At 41.2% G+C, this 25,133-nt stretch overlaps 1 protein-coding gene across 1 annotated transcript in view; it reads right to left on the bottom strand.

The window, feature by feature from the left end:
* Positions 1–25,133, bottom strand: part of atrnl1b (attractin-like 1b) — a 1,024,737-nt gene that overhangs the window by 735,775 nt on the left and 263,829 nt on the right. Inside the window, exons 16-17 of the mRNA XM_059947922.1 lie at positions 21,568–21,781; positions 4,502–4,690 (exon numbers count right to left, since the gene is read on the bottom strand). Coding sequence (XP_059803905.1) covers positions 4,502–4,690; positions 21,568–21,781 — 403 coding nt within the window. The remainder of the gene's footprint in view (positions 1–4,501; positions 4,691–21,567; positions 21,782–25,133) is intronic.

Below are 25,133 nucleotides of genomic sequence, written 5' to 3'. Positions count from 1 at the left end.
GGACAGTCTGGAACCTTCTAAGGTGTCTGAAGGACAGACTGGAGCATTCTAATGTGTCTGAAGGACAGTCTGGAACCTTCTAAGGTGTCTGAAGGACAGACTGGAACCGTCCAAGGTGTCTGAAGGACAGACTGGAACCTTCTGAGGTGTCTGATGGACAGTCTGGAACATTCTAATGTGTCTGATGGACAGACTGGAACATTCTAATGTGTCTGAAGGACAGTCTGGAACCTTCTAAGGTGTCTGATGGACAGACTGGAACATTCTAATGTGTCTGAAGGACAGTCTGGAACATTCTAATGTGTCTGATGGACAGACTGGAACATTCTAATGTGTCTGAAGGACAGACTGGAACATTCTAATGTGTCTGAAGGACAGACTGGAACCTTCTAAGGTGTCTGAAGGACAGACTGGAACATTCTAATGTGTCTGAAGGACAGTCTGGAACCTTCTAAGGTGTCTGAAGGACAGACTGGAACATTCTAATGTGTCTGAAGGACAGTCTGGAACATTCTAATGTGTCTGATGGACAGACTGGTACATTCTAATGTGTCTGAAGGACAGTCTGGAACATTCTAATGTGTCTGAAGGACAGACTGGAACATTCTAATGTGTCTGAAGGACAGACTGGAACATTCTAATGTGTCTGAAGGACAGTCTGGAACATTCTAATGTGTCTGATGGACAGACTGGAACATTCTAATGTGTCTGATGGACAGACTGGAACATTCTAATGTGTCTGATGGACAAACTGGAACCTTCTAAGGTGTCTGAAGGACAGACTGGAACCTTCTAATGTGTCTGAAGGACAGTCTGGAACATTCTAATGTGTCTGAAGGACAGACTGGAACCTTCTAAGGTGTCTGAAGGACAGACTGGAACATTCTAATGTGTCTGATGGACAGTCTGGAACATTCTAATGTGTCTGATGGACAGACTGGACCATTCTAAGGTGTCTGAAGGACAGACTGGAACATTCTAAGGTGTCTGAAGGACAGACTGGAACATTCTAATGTGTCTGAAGGACAGTCTGAAACCTTCTAAGGTGTCTGAAGGACAGACTGGAACATTCTAATGTGTCTGAAGGACAGACTGGAACCTTCTAAGGTGTCTGAAGGACAGACTGGAACATTCTAATGTGTCTGATGGACAGTCTGGAACATTCTAATGTGTCTGATGGACAGACTGGAACATTCTAATGTGTCTGAAGGACAGTCTGGAACCTTCTAAGGTGTCTGAAGGACAGACTGGAACATTCTAATGTGTCTGATGGACAGTCTGGAACATTCTAATGTGTCTGATGGACAGACTGGAACATTCTAATGTGTCTGATGGACAAACTGGAACATTCTAATGTGTCTGAAGGACAGTCTGGAACCTCCTAATGTGTCTGAAGGACAGACTGGAACCTTCTAAGGTGTCTGAAGGACAGACTGGAACCGTCCAAGGTGTCTGAAGGACAGACTGGAACATTCTAATGTGTCTGAAGGACAGTCTGGAACCGTCCAAGGTGTCTGAAGGACAGACTGGAACCTTCTAATGTGTCTGAAGGACAGACTGGAACATTCTAATGTGTCTGAAGGACAGTCTGGAACCTTCTAAGGTGTCTGAAGGACAGACTGGAACATTCTAATGTGTCTGAAGGACAGACTGGAACATTCTAAGGTGTCTGAAGGACAGACTGGAACATTCTAATGTGTCTGAAGGACAGTCTGGAACCTTCTAAGGTGTCTGAAGGACAGACTGGAACATTCTAATGTGTCTGAAGGACAGACTGGAACATTCTAAGGTGTCTGAAGGACAGACTGGAACATTCTAATGTGTCTGAAGGACAGTCTGGAACCGTCCAAGGTGTCTGAAGGACAGACTGGAACCTTCTAATGTGTCTGAAGGACAGACTGGAACATTCTAATGTGTCTGAAGGACAGTCTGGAACCTTCTAAGGTGTCTGAAGGACAGACTGGAACATTCTAATGTGTCTGAAGGACAGACTGGAACATTCTAATGTGTCTGAAGGACAGTCTGGAACCTTCTAAGGTGTCTGAAGGACAGACTGGAACATTCTAATGTGTCTGATGGACAGTCTGGAACCTTCTAATGTGTCTCAAGGACAGTCTGGAACCTCCTAATGCGTCTGAAGGACAGACTGGAACCGTCCAAGGTGTCTGAAGGACAGACTGGAACCTTCTAAGGTGTCTGAAGGACAGTCTGCAGCCTTCTAAGGTGTCTGAAGGACAGTCTGCAGCCTTCTAAGGGGACTAAAAAGACAGATTGGAGCCTTCCAAGGCATCTGAAGAACAGACTGGAACCTTCTTCAGTCTAAAAGACAAACTGAAGCCCTCCAAGCTGTCTGAAGGACAGATTGGGGTAGATGCCAAAAACAGATATAACTGGAAGTTGGAAATGTCAGCACTTTGTGTCGTCCTGGTGGATGCACAAAGGAAACAGGATGCAAATTCAAAATTATAGCATAGTCTGAGAATAACCAGAATGCTGGCAACAGTGGAAAATGTTGCAGCTATGTGATATGACCATAGGCAGTGCAACCATTTTGAATGGAGCAAAGAGGTTCTAACAGCTTTCTTATAAAAGCTATTAATGCCAATAATGCCAATCAATTTACAGCAAGAAAGAAGACTTGTATATTTAAAAAGGCTTTGAAAGGTGGATATTTTTGCCTCAGCACAGGATATACACTCCATGGCCAGATTATTAGGTACATGAGTAGAACCTGGTGTGGTCTGTTGCTGTAGACCATCAACCTCAAGCTTTGCATATTATGGTGTTCAGAGATGTTCTTCTGCACACCACTGTATAAACATGTAGTTATCTGGGTCACTGTCAGTTTGAACCAGTCGGGCCATTCTCCTCTGATCTCTCCCATTAACAATACATTTTCACCCAGACCTCCCATTCACTGAATGCTTTTGATTCTCACACCATTTTCTGAAAACTGTCAAGACCGTTGTGTGTGAAATTCCCAAGAGATCAGCAGTTTCTAAGATACTCAAGCCAAACCCTCTGGCACCATTCCACGGTCAAAGTCACTCCGATCATATTTCTTTCCCATTCTGATGTTTAGTCTGAGCAACAGCTCAACCCCTTGACCACATCTGCATTCAGCTGCTGCCGCATGATTGACTGATTAGATATTTGCATTATCCAGCCAGTGTGTTGGTGTACCGGATAAAGTGGTCATTAAGTAGTTTTGGGTAACCACAACACAGTCGAGGAAATAAATGATCTGCATTGTAAAATTTCATACTCTTCTAATGATTTGGCCAACTTAGATTGTGATTTTGTTCTGCAGGTGCACAGTTCTTTGAGATGCTCAGCCACAGCTTCACACAGGGAATCTGCAGCATTTAATAATGTTTTAGTTTGGATGAACCAAGTCAGTGCAGCAAAACAATATACCTACGCATGAAACATGACACTGATCCACTTCAAGTTGTAGTTTTATTCAGAGTTAATAACATTCTGGGTAGCACCAAATAAAATTACCAGGTTCAAGATTAAATTTCTGCTGAGTGTTTTGCTAGAAACTACTTTCACTGTGCCATTCACCCCTCAATAGTATCCAATGAACACAGGTGATCTACAGAAATATCATTAAGTCAATTTAATGAAATTATTTTGTTGTCTGTGTAAGTAAAAAGAAACCCAGAGGACAAATGTACATAGTTAGGCTATCTGAAAGACTACAGATCACCATTTTTCTCACTCACATGCCTCAAAAAACATATCACATTCCATATCCAACCTTTGCCTAAAAAAAAACTTGAAACCTGAATAAAACATGTGAGACATAAAACATAAAGCATTACTCCCATTACAAACAAACCAAAAGCCCTTTTAATTGAGGGAAATTCAGACGTACAAGTGCAATTCATATCTTTATACAAGCTGCAAAGTGATAATGACTTGATATGCCATTTATAATCAAACTGCACTTCTTGCAACAAGTCAAAGGATTCTTGAGAGGTTTTCGCCTTAGAAACAGTGGAAATTAAATGAAGACCTTATTAGTTCATTGTCTTCTGAAGGTTATGCTGGAGAAGGCATCAAGACAATGCACTCAGGAGAAAAGCAAGAAATCACTGACAGCAACCTCTGCATTTAACTGTGCCTTATGTACTCCACAAGCTGCTGTCAGAATTTCTTCATTATAGCAGTGGATGCCAGTAGTTTTTGCTATTTCTCTTTGCTAAATCAAGGCCAACATAAACACCAAATAAACGTCAGTGACAGGATCTATCTACTTTGTGAAATTTTAATTTTTTGTGATTTTTTTAAATTTACTTACTTGGCTCTTAAGTCCAGGCACTGTAAGTATGAACTCACTCTGCCATTTTACCATCAAAATAGGCCTCTTCACGTGTACACCAGTCCACTGAAGAGCTCAAATGAGGAGACTGTGGTCACTTTCAATCCATTAATTTTGAAGTCATTTGTGTTATCCCAAAATAAAGATTAAATTAGCAAACAATCAAATACTTACAAAGACAATTTGCAGTCTGCCACTCCATACATTGTCCATATGGGAAAGAAATTACGTAGGTATTGGAATCTACACAACGCTGAGCACTGCTGCACCACATGCATTCCACACCTTGGATTGTGCAATTTGAACACGTTGTTCTGAGGGAGCATGGAGTCTTGCATGGTCTAACACTTTGATTTGGACTAACTACAAAAGAACAAAAAAAGCATCTCAAAATTCATTAATTCACAGTCACTTATAATGAAAATGACAATTTACTGTACTTAGTACAATTGGCTTTCAATTTATATCTAAATTAATTACAAATATAAAACACAAAATAATTGATTGCACAAGTATTCAACCCCTTCAATATAACACACAAAATAAACACTGGTACAGCTAACTGGTTTTAGAAGTCACGTATTAAATGGAGATCAACCAGTGTGCAATCAAGGTGTTTCAATTGATTATAGTAAAAATACACCTGTATCTGGAAGGTCCAACTGCTGGTGAGTCAGTATCTTGGCAAAAACTACACCGAGATGACAAAAGAACACCAAGCAACTCTGTAAAAAGCTTATTAAAAAGCACGTCAGGAGATGATGCAAGAAAATTTCTGGATCATTAAATATCTCTTGGAATATAGTTAAGTCGGTCATCAAGAAGTGGAAAGAATATGGCAATGCTGTAAATCAGTCTGGAGCAGACCATCCTCAAAAACAGAGTGTGGACAAGAAAGAGACTAGTGAGGGTGACCACCAAGAGACCTGTGACAACTCTGGAGGAATTACAAGCTTCAGTGGCTGAGATGGGAGAGACTGTGCATACAACAACTGTTGCCCAGTGCTTCACCAATCGCAGCTTTATGGGAGAGTGGCGAAGAGAAAGCCACTGTTGAATAAGAGATCCATGAGATCTCGACTAGAGTTTGCCAAAAGGCATGTGGAACTCTGAGGTCAGCTGGAAGAAGGCTCTATGGTCTGATAAAACCATAATTGAGCCTTTTGGCCATAAGAGTAATTGCAATGTTTGGCATAAGGCAAACTCTGCACATCATCAAAAGCTCACCATCTCTACCATGAAGCATGGTGGTGGCTGCATCATGCAGCAAGCCCTGGAAGGCTTGTGAAGGTAGACAGTAAAATGAATACAGCAGAATGCAGGGAATGCAGAAGGAAAATCTGATGCAGTCTGCAAGAGAACTGTGACTTCGGAGAAGATTTGTTTTCCAACAAGATACTGACCCCAAGTATAAAGCCAAAGCTACACAGGAATGGCTTAAAAACAACAAAGTTAATGTCCTGAAGTGGCTAAATCACAGTCCAGACCTCAATCCAACTGAGAATTTGTGGTTGGACTGGAAAAGGGCTGTTCACTCATGATCTCCATGCAATCTGACAGAGCTTGAGCAGATCTGTAAAGAAAAATGGGGAAAAATTACAGTGTCCTAATGTGCAAAACTGATAGGGACTTATCCACACAGACTCAAGGCTATATTTGCTGCCAAAGGTCCACCTACTAAATACTGACTTGAAGGTGGTGAGTAATTATGCAATTAGTTATTTTGTGTTTAATAACTGCATTAAATTTAGGCCAATTTGTAGAAATTTATTTTCAGTTTGACACAAGAGAGTCTTTTCTGTTCATTAGCATTAAAAAGCCATATTAAATCTACTGTGATTCAATCTTATAAACAATAAAACATGAAAACTTCCAGGGGATGGATACTTTTTTTTAGACACTGTATATTTGGAAACTATAGACCTGTTAGCCTGACATTAGTGGTTGGGAAGTTGTTGGAATCTATTGTTAGGGACAAGATTATGGAGTACCCGGAGGCACATGACATGATAGGCCAAAGCTAGCATGGTTTCCTGAAAGGAAAATCATGCCTCACAAACCTACTGCAATTCTTTTAGGAAATTACAAGCAGGGTAAGCAAAGGAGTTACAGTAGACATGGTGTATTTGGATTTTCAGAAGGCTTTGACAAGGTGCAGCACGTGAGGCTGCTAAGCAAAATAAGAGCGTATGGAATGACAGGGAAGTTACTAGCATGGGTGGAGCACTAGCTGGTTGGCAGAAAACAGAAAGTGGGAATAAAGGGACCCTATTCTGGCTAGCTGCCAGTTACCAGTGTAGTTCCACAGGGGTCAGTGTTGGAACCGTTGCTTTTTACGATGTACGTCAATGATTTGGACTATGGTATTAATGGATTTATGGCTAGACTTGCCAATGATATAAAGATGGGTGGAGGAGCAGGTAGTGTTGAGGAAACAGAGAGTCTGCAGAGAGACTTAGATAGTTTAGGGTAATGAGCAAAGAAGTGGCAAATGAAATACAATGTTGGAAAATGTATGATCATGCACTTTGGTGGAAGAAATAAATGGGCAGACTATTATTTAGATAGGGAGAGAATTCAAAATGCAGGGATGCAAAGGGACTTGGGAGTGATTGTGCAAGATACCCTAAAGGTTAACCTCCAGTTTGTGAAGAAGGTGAATGCAATGTTGGCATTCATTTCTAGAGATATAGAATATAAGATCGGGGATGTGATGTTGAGGCTCTATGAGGCACTTGTGAGACCACACTTGGAGTATTGTGTGCAGTTTTGGGCTCCTTATTTTAAAAAGGATATACTGACTTTGGAGAGGGTTCGGAGAAGATTGATGAGAATGATTCTAGGAATGAAAGAGTTACTGTATGAGCTCTTGGGCTGTATTCCCTGGAGTTCAAGAGAATGAGGGGGGATCTCATAGAAACATTCCGAATGTTAAAAGGCCTGATCAGATTAGATATGACAAAGTTATTTCCCATGGTGGGGGATTCTAGGACAAGAGATAATGACTTCAGGATTGAAGGATGTCCATTTAGAACTGAGACACAGAGAAATTACTTTAGCCAGAGGGTGGTAAATCTGTGGAATTTGTTGCCATGAGCAGCTATGGAAGCCAAGTCATTGGGTGTATTTAAGGTAGAGATAGATAGATTCTTGATTAGCCACGGCATCAAACAGTATGGGATGAAGGCAAGGGTGTGGGGATGATTGGAAGAATTGGATCAGCCCATGATTGAACGGCAGAGCAGACTCATTGGGCCAAATGGCTCCTATATCTTATGGTTTATGGCCTTCTATACACACACACACACACACACACACACACACACACACACACACACACACACAAGTAAAATGACATATATATATGAAAATCGGCGTTTCTTTTGTTCGGTAAAAAAAATATGCAAATCCATTGGCAAGAGTTTAGTGCAGGGGTTCCCAGCCTGGGGTCCACAGATCCCTCAATTAATAGTAGGGATCCATGGCATAAGAAAGGTTGGGAACCCCTGGTTTAGTGGAAAATTTGGTTGCATTGGGCTATAAATGTATTTTTAAGTAGAAACTTGAACAGCTTTTGTAATTCCATTAACAATTAAGTTTTAACCTATCAAAGATCAAATTTATTCACCAGAAACATTTAAATTTAGGAATTTTCTATGGTGTGTAGGTATGACATACAACACAAAACAAGATTCACCACTTATAAAGAACTATATAAAAATACAGCTGTTGCATTGGTTAATATGACACAACCATATAAATTAGCAACATACTTGGACATTTTGAATTTGCATTACAGAATCAGAATCAAATTTACTATCACCAGTATATGCCGTAAAATTTGTTTTGCAGTACATTGTAAAACTTAATACTTTAAAAAAAACTATTGATACACCTATACAGCTAACCAGTTATAATTTTTGCACCTATTAAAAATTGAAGAATTATAATGATTTCCATAATTTTGGAGCTATATCAATTAAAAATGTCACTCCACTCTTCAAGAAGGGTGACAGGCAGAAGAAAGGAAGCTATAAGCCACTTAGTCTGACCTCAGTGTTTGGGAAGATGATGAAGTCAAGTGTTAATGAGGTGCATGGGTACTTGGAGGCACATGATAAAATAGACCAGAGCTAGCATGGTTTCCTCAAGGGAAAAGCTTGGCTGATAAATCTGTTGGAATTCTTTAAGAAATAACAGGATAGACTACGGCGAATCGGTTGATGTTGTGTACTTGGATTTTCAGAAAGCCTCTGACAAGGTGCCACATCTGAGGCTGCTTACCAAGCTACAAGCCCATTGTATTGCAGGGAACACGAGTGAATCTGCAGATGCTGGAAATAAATTTTAAAAAACCCGAAACTCCACTCCTGATGAAGGGTTTCAGCCCAAAACGTCGTTATTACCTCCTCCCATAGATGGTGTCTGGCCTGCTGAGTTCTGCCAGCATTTCGTGGTATTGCAGGGAAGATTGTAGCATGGATAAAACAGTGGCTGATTGGTAGAAGGCAAAGAATAGGAATAAAGGGACACTTTTCTGGCTGGCTGTTGGTGACTGGAGGTGTTCCACTGGGGTCTGTGTTAGGACCAATTCTTTTGACGGTATATGTCAATGTTTTGGAAGATGGAATTGATGGCTTTGTTGCAAAGTATGTAGATGATTTGAAGATAGGTGGAGGAGCAGGTAGTTTTGAGGAAGTAGAGAGGCCACAGAAGGACTTAGACAGATTAGGAAGATGGGCAAAGAAATGGCAGATGGAATACAGTGTCAGTAAGTGTACTGTCATGCACTTCAGTAGAAAAATTGAAAGAGTTGACTATTTTCTAAACAGAGAGAAAATACAAAATACTGAAGCACTTGGGAGTCCTAGTGCAGGATTCCCTAAAGGTTCATTTGTAGGTTGAGTCTATACTGAGGAAGGCAAATGTGATGTTAACATTCATTTCAAGAGGACTAGAATATAAAAGCAAGGATGTAATGTTGAAAATTTACCAAGCATTGGTGAAGCTTCACTTGGAGTATTGGGCCCCTTGTTGTGCAGTTTTAGGCCTCTGATCTTAAAAAGAATATGCTGAAACTGGACAGGGTGCATGACTCATCAGATGAAGAGCATCTGATGGCTCTGGGCTTGTGTTCACTAGCATTCAGAAGAATGTGGGGTGACCTCACTGAAACCTGTCAAATACTGTAAGGCCTTGATAGAGGGGATGTGGAGAAGATGCTTCCTTTGTTGGGAGAGTCTAAGACCAGAGGACAGAGCCTCAGAAAAGAGTGAGTCCTTTTAGAATGGAGATAAGAAGGAATTTCTTTAGCCAGAGAGTGGTGAATCTGTGTAAATCTTTGCCACAGGTAGCTGTAAAGTTCAAGTCTTTATGTATATTTAAGGCAGGGGCTGACAGATTCTTGACTGGTCAGGGCATGAATGGACTTAGGGAGAAGGCAGGAGGTTGGGGCTGACAGGAAACTAGGATCAACCATGGTGAATCAGCGGAGCAGACTTGATGGGCCAAATGGCCTTATTCTGCTCCTATATCTTATGGTGTTATGGTCTTGATACCATGCCTGCGATAGAGGATTTATACAATCTAGTACAAAATTGTGACAATTGTTAGATACAAGCACCACTGGCCTGTTGAAGCCTTCTTTATTTAGTATCTTACAGTCCTAATGTAATCTAATTTGACATGAATTCTACTCTGAAGATGTCAAAAGATAGACCAAATCTTCAGCATGTCTACACTGACAGACATTATTTACAGCAGAGACTTCAGTGCTGTTCCAGGGTAGTGTGGGAAAAGCAGTGCATTTGCTACTTATTAGACAGCCAGTTCACTGCTAACCTCTCTCACTGAGGGAGAAACAGAATAAGCACGGGATCAATTATTGTAAATGTCTTCACAATGAGTCCTGGATACTGCTAAAACCAGATTTGCCAGGAGAACACTGGTAATTGGAGATATTAATAATGTCCAGACCCTTGGACAGGAACCCTCCCATGTCACAACTTTTAATATTTCAAGTGCTGATGTGGAGGTGGGAGAAGACAGTGAGAGATTAACTGTCAGAAGTTCACTGATGCAATAGGAAAGACATAGTACAGTAGCCAGGATGTGGGTAGCAACTTACAACAGGAGAAAGAAAATGCTTGTCAAAAGGGAAATGGAATGACACTCATGGGGATTTCAATATGCAGATAGATTGGAAAAATCCGTTTGCTACTGATTTTGGGTCCCAAGACAGAGACTTTGTAAAATGCCTAAAAGATAGATTTTTAGAGCAGCTTATGGTTGAGCCCACTAAGGGATTGGCTATTTGAAATTGGGTCTTTTGTAATGAACTGGATCTGATTAGGGAGCTGAAGGTAAAGTAACCCTTAGGAGCCAGTGACCCAAATATGATAGAATTTACCCTGCAATTTGAGAGAGAGAAGCTAAAGTCAAATGTATCAGTATTACAGTGCAGTAAAAGGAATTACAGAGGCATGAAAGAGGAACTGGCCAAAGTTGATTGGAAAGGGAAACTAGCAGGGATGATGGCAGAGCAGCAATGGCTAGAGCTTCTGAAAGCAGTTCAGGAGGTGCAGGATCCCAAAGAAGTACAGGGTAGTACTCTAAAGGCAGGATAACACAACTTTGGCTGACAAGGGAAGTAAAAGCCAACGTAAAAGCAAAAGAGAGTGTTTATAATAAAACAAGAATTAGTAGGAAATTGGAGGATTGGGAAGCTTTTAAAAACCAACAGAAGGCAACTAAAAAAGACAGAAGTACAGAAAAGTTGATATGGAAGATAAGCTAGCTAATAATATCAAAGAGGCTATCAAAAATTTTTTTTTCAGATATATAGAGTAAAAGAAATGCAATAGTAGATATTGGACTACAGGAAAATTACGCTGGAGAGGTATTAATGGGGGACAATAAATAGCAGATGAATTGAATGAATTGATTGAATCAGTCTTCACTGTGTAAGACACTAACAGTATGGTAGATATTCAAGAGTATCAGGAGCAGAAGTGAGTGCAATTGCTAATACTAGGGAGAAAGTGCTTGGGAAGCTGAAAGGTCTGAAGGTATCGAAGATACCTGGACCAGATGGACTACTCTCCAAGGATCTGAAGAAGGTAGCTGAAGAGATTGTGGAGGCACTATTAATGATCTTTCAAGAATCACTAGATTCTGGCATGGTTCCAGAGGACTGGAAAATTGCTAATGTTACTTCAATCTTCAAGAAAGGAGAGAGGCAGAAGAAATGAAACCTTAACCCAGTTAGCCTTACCTCAGGCTACGTCCACACTAGACCTCATAATTTTAAAAACGCCAGTTTCGCGTAAAAACGATAGGCATCCACACTACGCGTTTTTAAAAATATCTCTCCACATTGAAACGGAGATTTCGGCGAATCTCTTCCTCTCACCGTGAAAGTGTGCATTTCTGTAGTTACAGACTAGAAAAAATTAAAATGACTGACAGCAGTTGGCTTTTGCGCAGGAGAACTTAGAAGTAAAAAAAACGAATACTGGAGCGTATGGAGGCAACCGACAGGGAGCTCACGGACAGATTGACCCGGCTGACAACGAACATCAAAAAACTGACTAACTCTGTTGCATTAATAAAGCACCTTGTTAAATGTGTAAAACATGTCGGCATCAGTGTTATCTAAGTACTTGCATAAATAGGTAAACCACTTTCATACGAGCAAGGACAGAAAACAGGGCAAAGTGAGTATACTTATTTATTCAAAGGCACATGAGTGAATCTGCAGATGCTGGAAATAAATAAAAACACAACATGCTGGCAGAACTCAGCAGGCCAGACAGCATCTATGGGAGGAGATAGTGACGATGTTTCGGGCCGAAACCCTTCATCAGGAGTGAACCCATCAACCTTCATCAACCCTCCTGATGAAGGGTTACGGCCCGAAACATCATCACTACCTCCTCCCATAGATGCTGCTTATTTATTCAGTAAGTCATGGGTCAAAGTATCTGGTGAGCACATTTCTAAGTCTTTTTGGCATCAGTTTCGTTGCCGTCTGTTCTGGAATTGTTAGGTTGTGTTCAAGAAAACAATGAAATAGCGCGCTGTCGTCTTACAGCGTTTTCAGAAGTCTCCGGTTACCCCATCCACACTGATCTGGCCAATCCAGCGTTTTCAAAAATACATACTTCGGAGAGCGCTTTTGAAAAGCTCTGGTTTTGGGGGACGAAAACGCTGTTTTAGTGTGGACGGAGGGTAAACATGAAGAGAAAAAGCTTTGGTTATGGATTTATCCAGTGTAGTGTGGACGTAGCCTCAGCGGTCAGGAAGATGACGGAGTCGATTGTTAAGCATAAAGTCTGTGGGTACTTGGAGGCATATGATAAAATGGGCCAAAGTCAGCATGGTTTCCTTAAGGGAAAATCTTGCTTGACAAGTCCATTGGAATTCTTTGAGATAATAACAAGTAGGATAGACAAAGAAGAATCAGTGGATGTTGTGTACTTGGATTTTCAGAGGAACTTTGCCAAGGTGCCACCCATAAAGCTGCTTAGCAAGATAAGAGCCCTTGGTATTACTAAGGTACTAATTACTAATTACTAAGATACTAATTTCGAGTATTGGCTGATTGGCAGGAGGCAAAGAGTGGGAATAAAGGGAGCCTTTTCCAATTCCAGTTTCCATGGTAACTAATGGTGTTTCACAGGGGTCTGTGTTGGGACTGCTTATTTTTACATTGTACATTAATGATTTGGATGACAGAATTATGACTTTATGGCCAAGTCTGTAGATGATACAAAGACAAGTGGAAGGGATGATACTCTTGAGTTCTTCTCCCTACAGAAGAACTTAGAGAGATTAAGAGAATAGGCAAAGAAATAGCAGATGGAATACAGTCTCAGGAAGTGTACAGTCATGCACTTTAGTAGAAAGAATAAATGCTCAGACTATTTTCTAAACGAAGAGAAAAAGGACTTGGGAGACCTTGTGCAGAATTCCTAAAGGTTAAATTGTAGGTTAAGTCACTGATAAGGAAGGCAAATGTGACATTAGCATTCATTTTGAGAGAACTAGAATATAAAAATAAGTAATGTTGTGGCTTTATAAGACACTGATAAAGCCTCACTTGAAATACTGTGAGTGGTTTTGGGCCCCTTATATGAGAAAAGATGTGCTGACTTTGGAGATGATTCAAAAGAGGTTTGCAAAAAGAATTCTGAGATTGAAAGGCTTATCATATGAGGAACATTTGATGGCTCTGGGCCTGTACTCACCGGAATTCAGATAACTAAGTGAAAATTGAAACGCCTAGATAGAGTGGATGTGGAGATGTTTCCTATAATGGAGCTGTCTAGGACCAGAGGGCACAACCTCACAATAGAGGGACATCCTTTTAGAACAGACATGAGAAGGAATTTCTATAGCCAGAGGATGCTGAAACAGAATTCATTGTGACATGTAACTGTGGAAGCCAGGTTACTGAGTGTATTTAAGGCAGACATTGATTGATTCTTAGTAAGTCAGGGCGTGAAAGCTTACAGGGAGAAGGCAGGAGAATGAGGTTGAGTGGGAAATGGATCAGCCATGTTAGGATGCTGAAGGAAACTCAATGAACCGAATGGCCTAATTCTGCTCCTATACCTTACAGTCTTTTAAAAGATACCATGCTTTCTGTGAAATAGGGAGCTCTTGATCCAGCACCTGTGATAACAACAATATGCTTGAAACATTGTATGCCTACTAATGACCCTATCTTATTACCTTTAGTTATTGTGCTCCCTTCAATCACTTCCTCTGGCAACTTATTTCACACTCATACTATCTTCTGTGCAAAAAAAAAGTTGCCCCTCTATTTTCTATCAAATTTTTCTCCTCTCATCTTAAACCAATGCCCTATAGTTCCTGATTTCCAAACCCTGGGAGAAAGACTGAGTGCATTCACCCTATCCATGCCCCTCATGACATATATCTCTCTGTAAAATGCCATGGTAGCAAAGCGATTAGCGCAACACTACTGCAGCTCAGGGCATTCCAAACTTCAAGATCAGAGTTCAATTCCGGCACCACTCTGTAAAGTGACTCTGTCCGCTCCTCCCCACTCCAGCCCCAACAAAATATATAGGTTTCTCATGGAGATCATTCCACTGGCAAAATCACTTTGCTCACATTTCTTCTGCATTCCAATATTTGATCTGAACAACAAATGAACTGCTTCACCATGTCTCCATGCTTTATGCATTGAATTGCTGCCACATGATGAGATGATTAAAAATTTTGCATTAACAAATTTCACAACATATGCCAGTGATACTAAACCTGACTTTAATTCTGAATAAGCAGGAACACGTATGTACCTAATAAAGTGGCCACTGAGTATATTTCATGCTTTTTTGAAACAAGTCTATGTCTGCCCCCTAGTGTATGAAAATGGATTTTTAAGTACTGATGAAATCCTGCACTTCTGGTGTACCTCGATGTATGAGAATTTTTAATGCAGTCTTTGAAGAAAACTGAGAAGTAATAAGAGAAATTATTGCATTTTTAGATGCAGTTTGAGGATCATCTATCCAGTAAGAATTTTTTACCTTGAATAATGTCTCAGATCTGAAACATTAACTCTGTTTCTTTTCCAAAGGTGTTGCTGAACCTGCTGAGTTTTTACAAATCTTTGGCACTTGCACTATTATTTTCACAGGCTATCAAAGCATTATTAGATCAATAAAACATTCACAAGGCTGCATCCTCTGATCCCTACTGTATACAGGACGGCAGGGACAGATTCTGCTCTAACTCCATCTCCAGTCTGTAGATGATAGCACTGTAGTGGGTCACATCTCAAATAACAGAACAATAAATAGGAGTGTGGGAAGGGGATGGAGAGCCTAACAACATGATGTCATGGCAATAACCTTTCTCTCAATGTCAGAAGAGGGACAATGTACATGCTCCTGTTTACATCAACAGGACTGAGGTCAGGCGGGTTGAGCACTTCCAGCTCCTAAGAGTGACCACCACTAATAGCTTGGTCCAACTGCTAAGAAAGCTGACCAGTACTGTGACTTCCTCAAAAAAGTAAAAAAAATAGCATGTCCTTTTTGGCCCTCGCCAGTCCTTAAATCGATGCACTATAGAAACCATTCTATCTAGATTTGTCACAGCTTGATACAGCATCAGCTCTGCCCACGTACGGAAAATAACTGCAGAGTTATGGACACAGCTCAACATGTCATGGAAACCAGCATCCTTCATGGTCTCACTGCCCAAAGCAGTGGTGCTGAAGCAGCCACCAGAGTCAAAAATGCCAACCACCCAGGACATACTCTCTTCTCACCCATCCCATCAGACAGAAGATAGAAAAGCCTGAAAGCACATACTACAAGGCTTAAAGATAGCTTCTATCCCACTGTTTTAAGACTAGTGAACTATTCCCCAGCATGATCAAACAGACCCTTGACCTTACAAGTTATGACATTGCACCATATTATATCTGTCTGCACTGCACTTTCTCTATAACTGTAACACATTATTCTGCAATGTTATTGTTTTAACTCAATGCACCATTGTAATTAATAGATATATATGAACAGCTTCCTAAGAAACCTGGAGCAATAGAATGTGAATTACATAGGACCATAAGTTTAATGAGTCATATCACCAAGGTACTTCTAAGAATTTTGATGACAAGAGCTAAAGGTAAGACATAGTCTGAAATAGGTAAAGAACAATGTGCCACACACAAAATGCTGGTGGAACACAGCAGTCCAGGCAGCATCTATAGGGAGAAGCACTGTCGACATTTTGGGCCGAGACCCTCCGTCAGGACTAACAGAAAGGAAAGGTAGTAAGAGATTTGAAAGTAGGAGGGGGAGGCGAAAATGCAAAATGACAGGAAAAGATCAGAGAGGGTGGGGTGAAGCTGAGAGCCAGGCAGGTAATTGGCAAAGGGATACAGAGCTAGAGAAGGGAAAGGATCATGGGACGGGAGGCCTCGGGAGAAAGAGAGGGGGAGGGGAGCACCAGAGGGAGATGGAGAACAGGCAGAGTGATGGGCAGAGAGAAGAAAAACAAACAACTAAATATGTCATGGATAGGGTAAGAAGGGGAGGAGGGGCATTAACGGAAGTTAGAGAAGTCAATGTTCATGCCATCAGGTTGGAGGCTACCCAGCCGGTATATAAGGTGTTGTTCCTCCAACCTGAGTGTGGATTCATCTTGACAGCAGAGGAGGCCATGGATAGACATATCAGAATGGGAATGGGACGTGGAATTAAAATGTGTGGCCACTGGGTGATCCTGCTTTCTCTGGCGGACAGAGCGTAGGTGTTCAGCGAAATGGTCTCCCAGTCTGCAACGGGTCTCGCCGATATATAAAAGGCCACACCGGGAGCACTGGATGCAGTATACCACACTAGCCGACTCACAGGTGAAGTGTCGCCTCACCTGTAAGGTCTGTCTGGGGCCCTGAATGGTGGTGAGGGAGGAAGTGTAAGGGCAGGTGTAGCACTTGTTCTGCTTACAAGGATAAGTGCCAGGAGAGTGATCGGTGGGAAGGGAAAGTGGGGGGGGATGAATGGACAAGGGAGTCGCGTAGGGAGCGATCCCTGCGAAAAGCAGAAGGGGGGGAAGGGAAAGATGTGTTTGGTAGTGGGATCCTGTTGGAGGTGGTAGAAGTTATGGAGAATAATACATTGGATCCGGAGACTGGTGGGGTGGTAGGTGAGGACAAGGGGAACCCTATCCCGAGTGGGGTGGTGGGCGGATGGGATGAGGGCAGATGTGTGGGAAATGGGAGAGATGCGTTTGAGAGCAGAGTTGATGGTAGAAGAAGGGAAGCCCCTTTGTTTAAAAAAGAAAGACATCCCCTTCGTCCTGGAATAAAAAGCCTCATCCTGAGAGCAGATGCAGTGGAGACGGAGGAATTGTGAGAAGGGGATAGCATTTTTGCAAGAGACAGGGTGGGAAGAGGAATAGTCCAGGTAGGTGTGAGAGTCTGTACAAAGAACAATGTGGTTTTGTGAAAGACGAAGGTACAAGAAATGTGATATTGATGTTAAGGATACTATCAGAAGGAGCTATTCAAGTGCAAAAAGATTTGTTTGTTTTATCAACTATACAAAAGCATTTGATAAAGTGAAGCACAATAAGTTATTTGAAATATTACAGGAAACTCTAGGTCTAGATTCAAAAGACCTCCGCCTAATCAGAAATCTGTACTGGGAACAAACCGCCACTGTAAGAATAGATGGAGAAGTGAGTCAGTTTACGAAAATCAAGAAAGGCATTAGACAAGGGTATGTTTTCTCCCCTGATCTGTTTAATGTGTACAGTGAAACAATATTACAGAAAATAAAAGACATCTTGGGAATCAAAGTTGGTGTTGAAAACATCAATAATTTTAGATATGTGGATGATACTGTGTTAATTGCAAGTACGGAGGAGGAACTACAAAATGTAATTGATATAATTATTGAAGAAAATGCAAAAATGGGTCTATCTATCAATTGCAAAAAGACAGAATGTGTGGTGATATCCAAAATGAAGGACAGTCCCATCTGTAGGCTGAGAATAAACGGGGAAGACATGAAACAAGTCCAGAACTTTTGCTACTTGGGCAGCTGGGTGACATCAGATGGCAGGTGCGACATGGACATCAAAAGAAGAATAGGGATGGCAAAAGACACCTTTACGAGAATGAAGAGTATACTGACCAACACTAAACTAGGCATGACAACCCGCCTCAGAGCACTGAAACGTTACATTTATCCAGTTATGTTATATGGCTCAGAATGTTGGACAATATCTAGTAACGTGAGGAAACGAATTGAAGCAGCAGAGATGAGGTTTTTGAGGAGGATGCAAAGAATATCATGGATAAAATGAATATTTAATGAAGATGTCATGAACAGAGCACAAAAAAGAGAAATAATGTATGAGATCATGAAAAGGCAAAGTAACTTCATTGGGCAAGTGATTAGGAAAGAGGAGTTAGAATGCACGGTAATTATGGGAAGGATTGAAGGGAAGAAAGCAAGAGGAAGGCAAAGACAAATGATGATGGAGAAAGCAGCCAGAGAACTGGAAATCAACACTAATGAATTGATCCACTTGACCCGAAACAGGAGTGTGTGGGCCATGGCAGTCAAAACTCAAACTGGGCATGGCACCTGATGATGATATGAATAGCATGCAAGACAAGATTTTCATTGTAACTCAGTACAAGCAACAGTAACAAACCAATTTACTAATCATGAAGAGTATAGATGCGGTGAACATGTCTTTTTCAGAGGGAAGACGATCTAAAAATTAGATGACATAGGTTTAATGTGCAATGTGAAAATTTTACAAAGGACCAATGGGGCAACTTCTTCATGCAGAGTGGAAAATACAGTATATGAATGAGCTGACAGAAGAAGTGGTTGAGGCAGGTACAGTAACAAAATTTGAAAGACATTAGGAAAGTACATAGACAAGAGAGGTTTAGCAGAACATAGGCCACATACAGGCAAATTGGATGAGCTTAGAGGGAGTCATGATCAGCACAGACAAATTGGGTCAAAGAGTCTGCTTCCAGGTGGTATTACTCTAGGACTTTATATATCACAAAAAAGACAAGAATGACTGAAAGCACTGAATTGGAGAGTCACATCTGTGTGAAAGGCCTTAAATATTAGGGTTAGTGAAGGTTTTTTTGAAAGAGGAAAAGTTTGCAAGGGTAATTGAATTTTGGAAAACGGTGCAGTGCATTGGGTTGAAAAATATCAAAGAGAATGGAGAATACTAAGGTGGTCAGGGATTACTAGAACAAAGCCACAATAAAGAAACTTCACCCAAACTCAGGTTGCAGGAATTATCATCAGTGAGGCTTTTCAGATTTGTAAATGAAAAAGAATATTTTGAAATTAGTGCTTTAGTGGAACTGCCAGCCAGAAATTGCAGAGATCGTTGGCTAGAACAGAGTAACAAGATAATTGATCAAAGTCTGAGAGAGAAGAGTAAACAGGAAGGTCACCATTGTTGGCATAGACTGGTTGGGCAAAAGGGCTTGTATCCGTGCTGTACTATTCTATGACAATTATTAGATGTGAACAATTCCAGAGACTTCCAGAGAATATATCAAAGTGAATAATTCTGGGTTTAAAAAGCAATTGGTAAACACTTCATGGAACATTTAGTACAGTATAGCATTGAGCCCTTTGGCCCACAATGTTATGCCAAACTAACTAAGTTAGCAATCAAGAGTTTAAATTAGTAAACTTAATAATCAGGGTAATGAAATACAGACAAGTTAATGGTGAATTGCATTGTGGAAGTAAAATTGGAGTGATGACTATGGATTGATACAAGTTTTGAGAATGTTGTAGTGATTTTCCAAAATGGTCAATAGAATCTACATCTAGAGTTTAGATTGAACTGGCTGAATGATTATTTGTATAGGTGATACTGATACAGAAAAAAACTTCTGAATTTTCAGATTGATAGCAATTTTTTTTTAAAGTAATTTTTTGTAAAACTCCAACATGGAGGGTTGGGCAAAGGGCCCGTCCCGTAAAAACGCAGAGCTACAGAAACACTAACAGGAGCTCTAAAAACCTCATCCCTGGGAGGGGAAGACATATGAAGCTGTTTGGTGAAAACAGAAGCTATGGTGCTGATCAACCTTCTGTTGACCAGGACAGAGGACTCTGGGAAGCTCAGTCTGCAGCCATCCCCCAGCAGGTGTGATAGTACAAGAAGCCACTTCATTACCATTCATCACAAATGCAACACATATACAAGTATGAACAATTGGGAGAACTTCCACTGCTTGTTACTTGTAACACAGCGACAATAAGGTTCTTTATTCACCAGTCTGCAATTCTACCACCTGTAGAAATGTTAAACAACAAAATAGCTGTAGACACTAGAAATCCCAAAAACAGAATATGATGGAAAATGTGATAGGTCTGTGGAAGGAGCAACAGAGTTAATGCTTCAGGTCAACAACACTTCATGAGAGCTGAGAAGACAAATTGTTTTAGGGTGCCTTGAGCTGTCCATCATTTCATTTCTCCAACCCATTCTGATCTCAGTTTATGAATTGAATTGAATTGAATTGAATTGAATTGACTTCCTAAACTGCACCAAAATGCCTAATAGGAAACTTGTTGAAAATCACCTCATTTTCTGTCCGGACACATTGCATCCTTTGGGATATGTAACCCATTTCAATTATTGTAATTAGTTCATTCTTCCCTTTTGTACCATGCTGGGCAGTTAAGCCAATAGGTTATTGATCAGTGGTATTAGCTCAGTTTCTCACTCTTTGCAAATTCTGCCTGGTCTGTTGACACTTTCAGCATTCTTCTTCTGGTTTCAGATTTCAGCAACATGTCCTGGTGCTTGCTTTCTGTCCCCCTATCCGGAGGTAGGTGTCTGCATTTAACCAGTCTCTCTCTCCCTCCTGCTCAACGGTGCCAGATTCTTGGATCTTAGGCAAGGTTTAATCAACATGGTTTGTGGATTGGACTCTGTACTTAATGTTATGAGTTATTTCTGGTTATTCCTTTTTTATTAATTGCTAATTTGTGCAATTTCATACGTGGTGGACTGGCTCTGCAGCAAGGAGCCAACAATCCACACAGCACAAAATTAAACTGAACTGAACTAAACTGTTGTTTGATGTTTTAAATTCTGAATTTTTCACTATTTTTTTGTTGTCTGAGTGTGCATTGGGTGTTTGATCTTTTCTTTAAATGGGTTCTATGGAGTTTCTTTGTTTCATGACTGTGGGAGGATGAATCTCAGGGCTGTATACTACATACATAGTTCAATAATATACGTACTTTGAACTCGTCACCAATCTATTTAGAAGGTGGCTCTGTAAACATTTCGATAACCCTAGGCTTATCCTATTACAAATATTCTCTTTATCGTACCCATTCATCATTTTCCTCATCTTAAAACTTAAATTTCAAAACAAAAACATGTTTCCTACAGCATTTTTTATGTATTTGGATTGCCAGCATCCCCAGAATCTCCTGTGTTTCTAGTTTTGGTTAAGGAATTTTTCCCTGAAGTATTAATTCTTCTTTCCTTAGATGCTGCCTGACCTGTTCAGTATTTCCTGTATTTTCTACAGAAATTCTTCCTCAGTTCTGTCATCTGAATGAAAATATTCATGCGAGGCATCATAGTTACTGTGTTTTCTACTGAGTATTGTTTGCGTTTTGGTTAACATTAAAGTAGCTTCACTGAACATTTGTGCATAAAAATAAACAAAAACTTACCAACTGGCTTTTCACAGACTAAACCATCTGTCATTTCCGTGCATGCATAAGCCTTTAACCCAGCAACGTCTGCTTTTACTAGGTATGCACAGAATCCAGAATCATTGGGTTCACCCGGCAGCCATTGTAAGGTAGTGTTTGTAAAAGGTGACATATCCTCCCAGCCCCAGTAGGAGATATTGATCTTGCGCAATCCAACCCAAGGTGATACATTCTGTTATAAGCAAGACAAAAAAGAAGGAACAATCAGTCCACCCATTGTTTACACAAGCGATACTTGCTTCCATTAGGAATCAATACTCTGATGCTTTTATTTACTTTCATTGATTTTTGTTTCACTGGAACTTGCAAGTTTTACAATAGACAATAGATAATAGACAATAGGTGCAGAAGTAGACCATTCGGCCCCTCGAGTCTGCACCGCCATTCTGAGATCATGGCTGATCATTCACTATCACTACCCAGTCCCTGCCTTGTACCCATATCCCTTGATTCCCCTATCCATCAGATATCTATCTAGCTCCTTCTTGAAAGCATCCAGAGAATTGGCCTCCACCGTCTTCCGAGGCAGTGCATTCCACACCTCCACAACTCTCTGGGAGAAGAAGCTCTTCCTTAACTCTGTTTTAAATAACTGACCTCTTATTCTCAATCCATGCCCTCTGGTACTGGACTCTCCCAACATCTGGAACATATTTCCTGCCTCAATCCTATCAAATCCTTTAATTATCTTAAACGATTCAATCAGATCCCCTCTCAATCTCCTCAATTCCAGCGTGTACAAGCCCAATTTCTCCAATCTCTCTGCGTAAGACAGCCCTGCCATCCCAGGAATCAACCTAGTGAATCTACGCTGCACTTCCTCAATTGCCAGAATGTCCTTCCTTAAACCTGGAGACCAAAACTGTACACAATATTCCAGGTCTCACCAGGGCCCTGTACAAATGCAAAAGGACATCCTTGCTCTTGTATTCAATTCCCCTTGTAACAAAGGCCAACATTCCATTTGCCCTCTTCACTGCCTGTTGCACTTGCTCATTCACCTTCATTGACTGGTGAACTAGGACTCCTAGGTCTCTTTGCATTTCTCCCTTACCTAACTCTACACCGTTCAGACAATACTCTGCCCTCTTGTTCCTGCTTCCAAAGTGGATAACTTCACATTTATTCACATTGAATGACATCTGCCAAGTATCTGCTCACTCACCCAGCCTATCCAAGTCTCCCTGTATTCTCCTAACGTCCTCTTCGCATGTCACACTGCCACCCAGTTTAGTATCGTCAGCAAACTTGCTGATATAGTTTTCAATGCCCTCATCTAAATCATTGACATAAATCGTAAAGAGCTGTGGTCCCAATACAGAGCCCTGTGGTACCCCACTAGTCACCTCCAGCCAGTCCGAGAAACACCCATTCACTGCTACCCTTTGCTTTCTATCTGCCAACCAGTTTTCTATCCATGTTGAAACCCTGCCCCCAATGCCATGAGCTCTGATTTTACTCACCAATCTCCTATGTGGCACCTTATCGAATGCCTTCTGAAAATCTAGGTATACAACATCCACTGGCTTACCCTCATCTAACATCCTTGTTACACCCTCAAAAAACTCCAACAGATTAGTCAAGCATGATTTGCCCTTGGTAAATCCATGCTGGCTCAGCCTAATCCTATTTCTGCCATCTAGATGTGCCACTATTTCGTCCTTAATAATGGACTCAAGCATCTTCCCCACGACTGACGTTAGGCTAACAGGGCGATAGTTCTCCGTTTTCTCCTTCCCTCCCTTCTTGAAAAGTGGGATACCATTAGCCACTCTCCAATCTTCAGGAACTGATCCTGAATCTAAGGAACATTGGAAAATGATTACCAATGCATCCGCAATTTCCTGAGCCACCTCTTTTAGAACCCTCAGATGCAGACCATCTGGACCCGGGGATTTATTAGCCTTCAGTCCTACCAGTCTACTCATCACAGTTTCTTTCCTAATGTCAATCTGTCTCAATTCCTCTGATATCTTATGACCCTGGCCCATCCATACATCTGGGAGATTGCTTGTGTCCTCCCTAGTGAAGACAGATCTAAAGTACGCATTAAATTCTGTTGCCATTTCCCTGTTTCCCATAACAATTTCTCCCAATTCATTCTTCAAGGGGCCAACATTGTTCTTAACTATCTTCTTTCTCTTCACATAGCTAAAAAAGCTTTTGCTATCCCCTTTTATATTCCTGGCTAGACTGAGCTCATACCTGATTTTTCTCTCCGTATTGCTTTTTTAGTTAAGATCTGCTGTTCCTTAAAATTTTCCCAATCATCTGTATTCCCACTCATCTTAGCCCTGTCATACTTCTTTTTCTTTAATGCTATACAATCTCTGACTTCCTTTGTCAACCACTGTGGCCCCTTCCCCCTCTTTGAATCCTTCCTTCTCATTGGAATGAACTGCTTTTGCATCTTTTGTATTATGCCCAAGAATATCTGCCACTGCTGATCCACTGTCTTTCCTGCCAGGGCATCCGCCCATTTAACTTTGGCCAGCTCTTCCCTCATGGCTCCGAAGTCTCCTTTATTTAATTGCAACACTGACACCTCTGATCTGCCCTTATTGTAGATAAAAACTTATCATGTTATGATCACTACTTCCTAATGGCTCCTTTACTTCAAGATCACTTATCAATTCCTGTTCATTACACATCACCAAGTCCAAAATAGCCTCGTTCCTGGTTGGCTCAAGCACAAGCTGTTCCAAAAATACATCCCTTAGACACTCCACAAACTCCCTATCCTGGGGTCCAGCACCTATCTGATTCTCCCAGTTCACCTGCATGTTGAAATCTCCCATAACGACTACATTACCTTTTGCACATGCCAATGTTAACTCCCTAATCAACTTGTACCCAATATCCACGCTACTGTTTGGGGGCCTGTACACAACACCCATTAGGGTCTTTTTACCCTTACTGTTCCTCAGCTCAATCCACACAGACTCTACTTCCCCTGTTCCCAAGTCACCTCTTGCTAAGGACTGAATCTCATTCCTCACCAACAGGGCCACCCCACCCTCTCTTCCCATATTTCTGTCTCTACGATAGCACGTATACCCTGGTACACTCAATCCCCAGGCCTGATCCCCTTGCAGCCATGTCTCCGTTATCCCAACAATATCGTAGTTCCCCATTTTCATCTGAGCTTCAAGCTCATCTGTCTTATTTCTGACACTACGCGCATTCAAGTATAAAATTCTTAGCCCATTCCTCCTCTCTTTGCTTAAAACACTGTCTACTGTACCTAACCCAGCTCCTTGAACTTCCATCGGGCTAATTGCACCCTGAATTTTGATGACCTTCTCAAGATCACCCAAACCTTCTACACATTTAACCCCATGCTCCTTCTGACCAACCCTCTGGATCTGGATCCCTGCCCCCTGTACATCTAGTTTAAACCCTCCCGAGCAGCACTGGCAAACACTCCTGCAAGAATGTTAGTACCCCTCCGGTTCAGATGTAGACCGTCCCTTCGAAACAGATCCCAATGTCCCTGGACCAAAGACCAATTATCCAAAAACCTG

Source organism: Hypanus sabinus, chromosome 22 (assembly GCF_030144855.1).
Source record: "Hypanus sabinus isolate sHypSab1 chromosome 22, sHypSab1.hap1, whole genome shotgun sequence".
Classification (NCBI taxonomy): Eukaryota; Metazoa; Chordata; class Chondrichthyes; order Myliobatiformes; family Dasyatidae; genus Hypanus; species Hypanus sabinus.
This window is presented reverse-complemented; position numbering and strand designations above follow the sequence as displayed.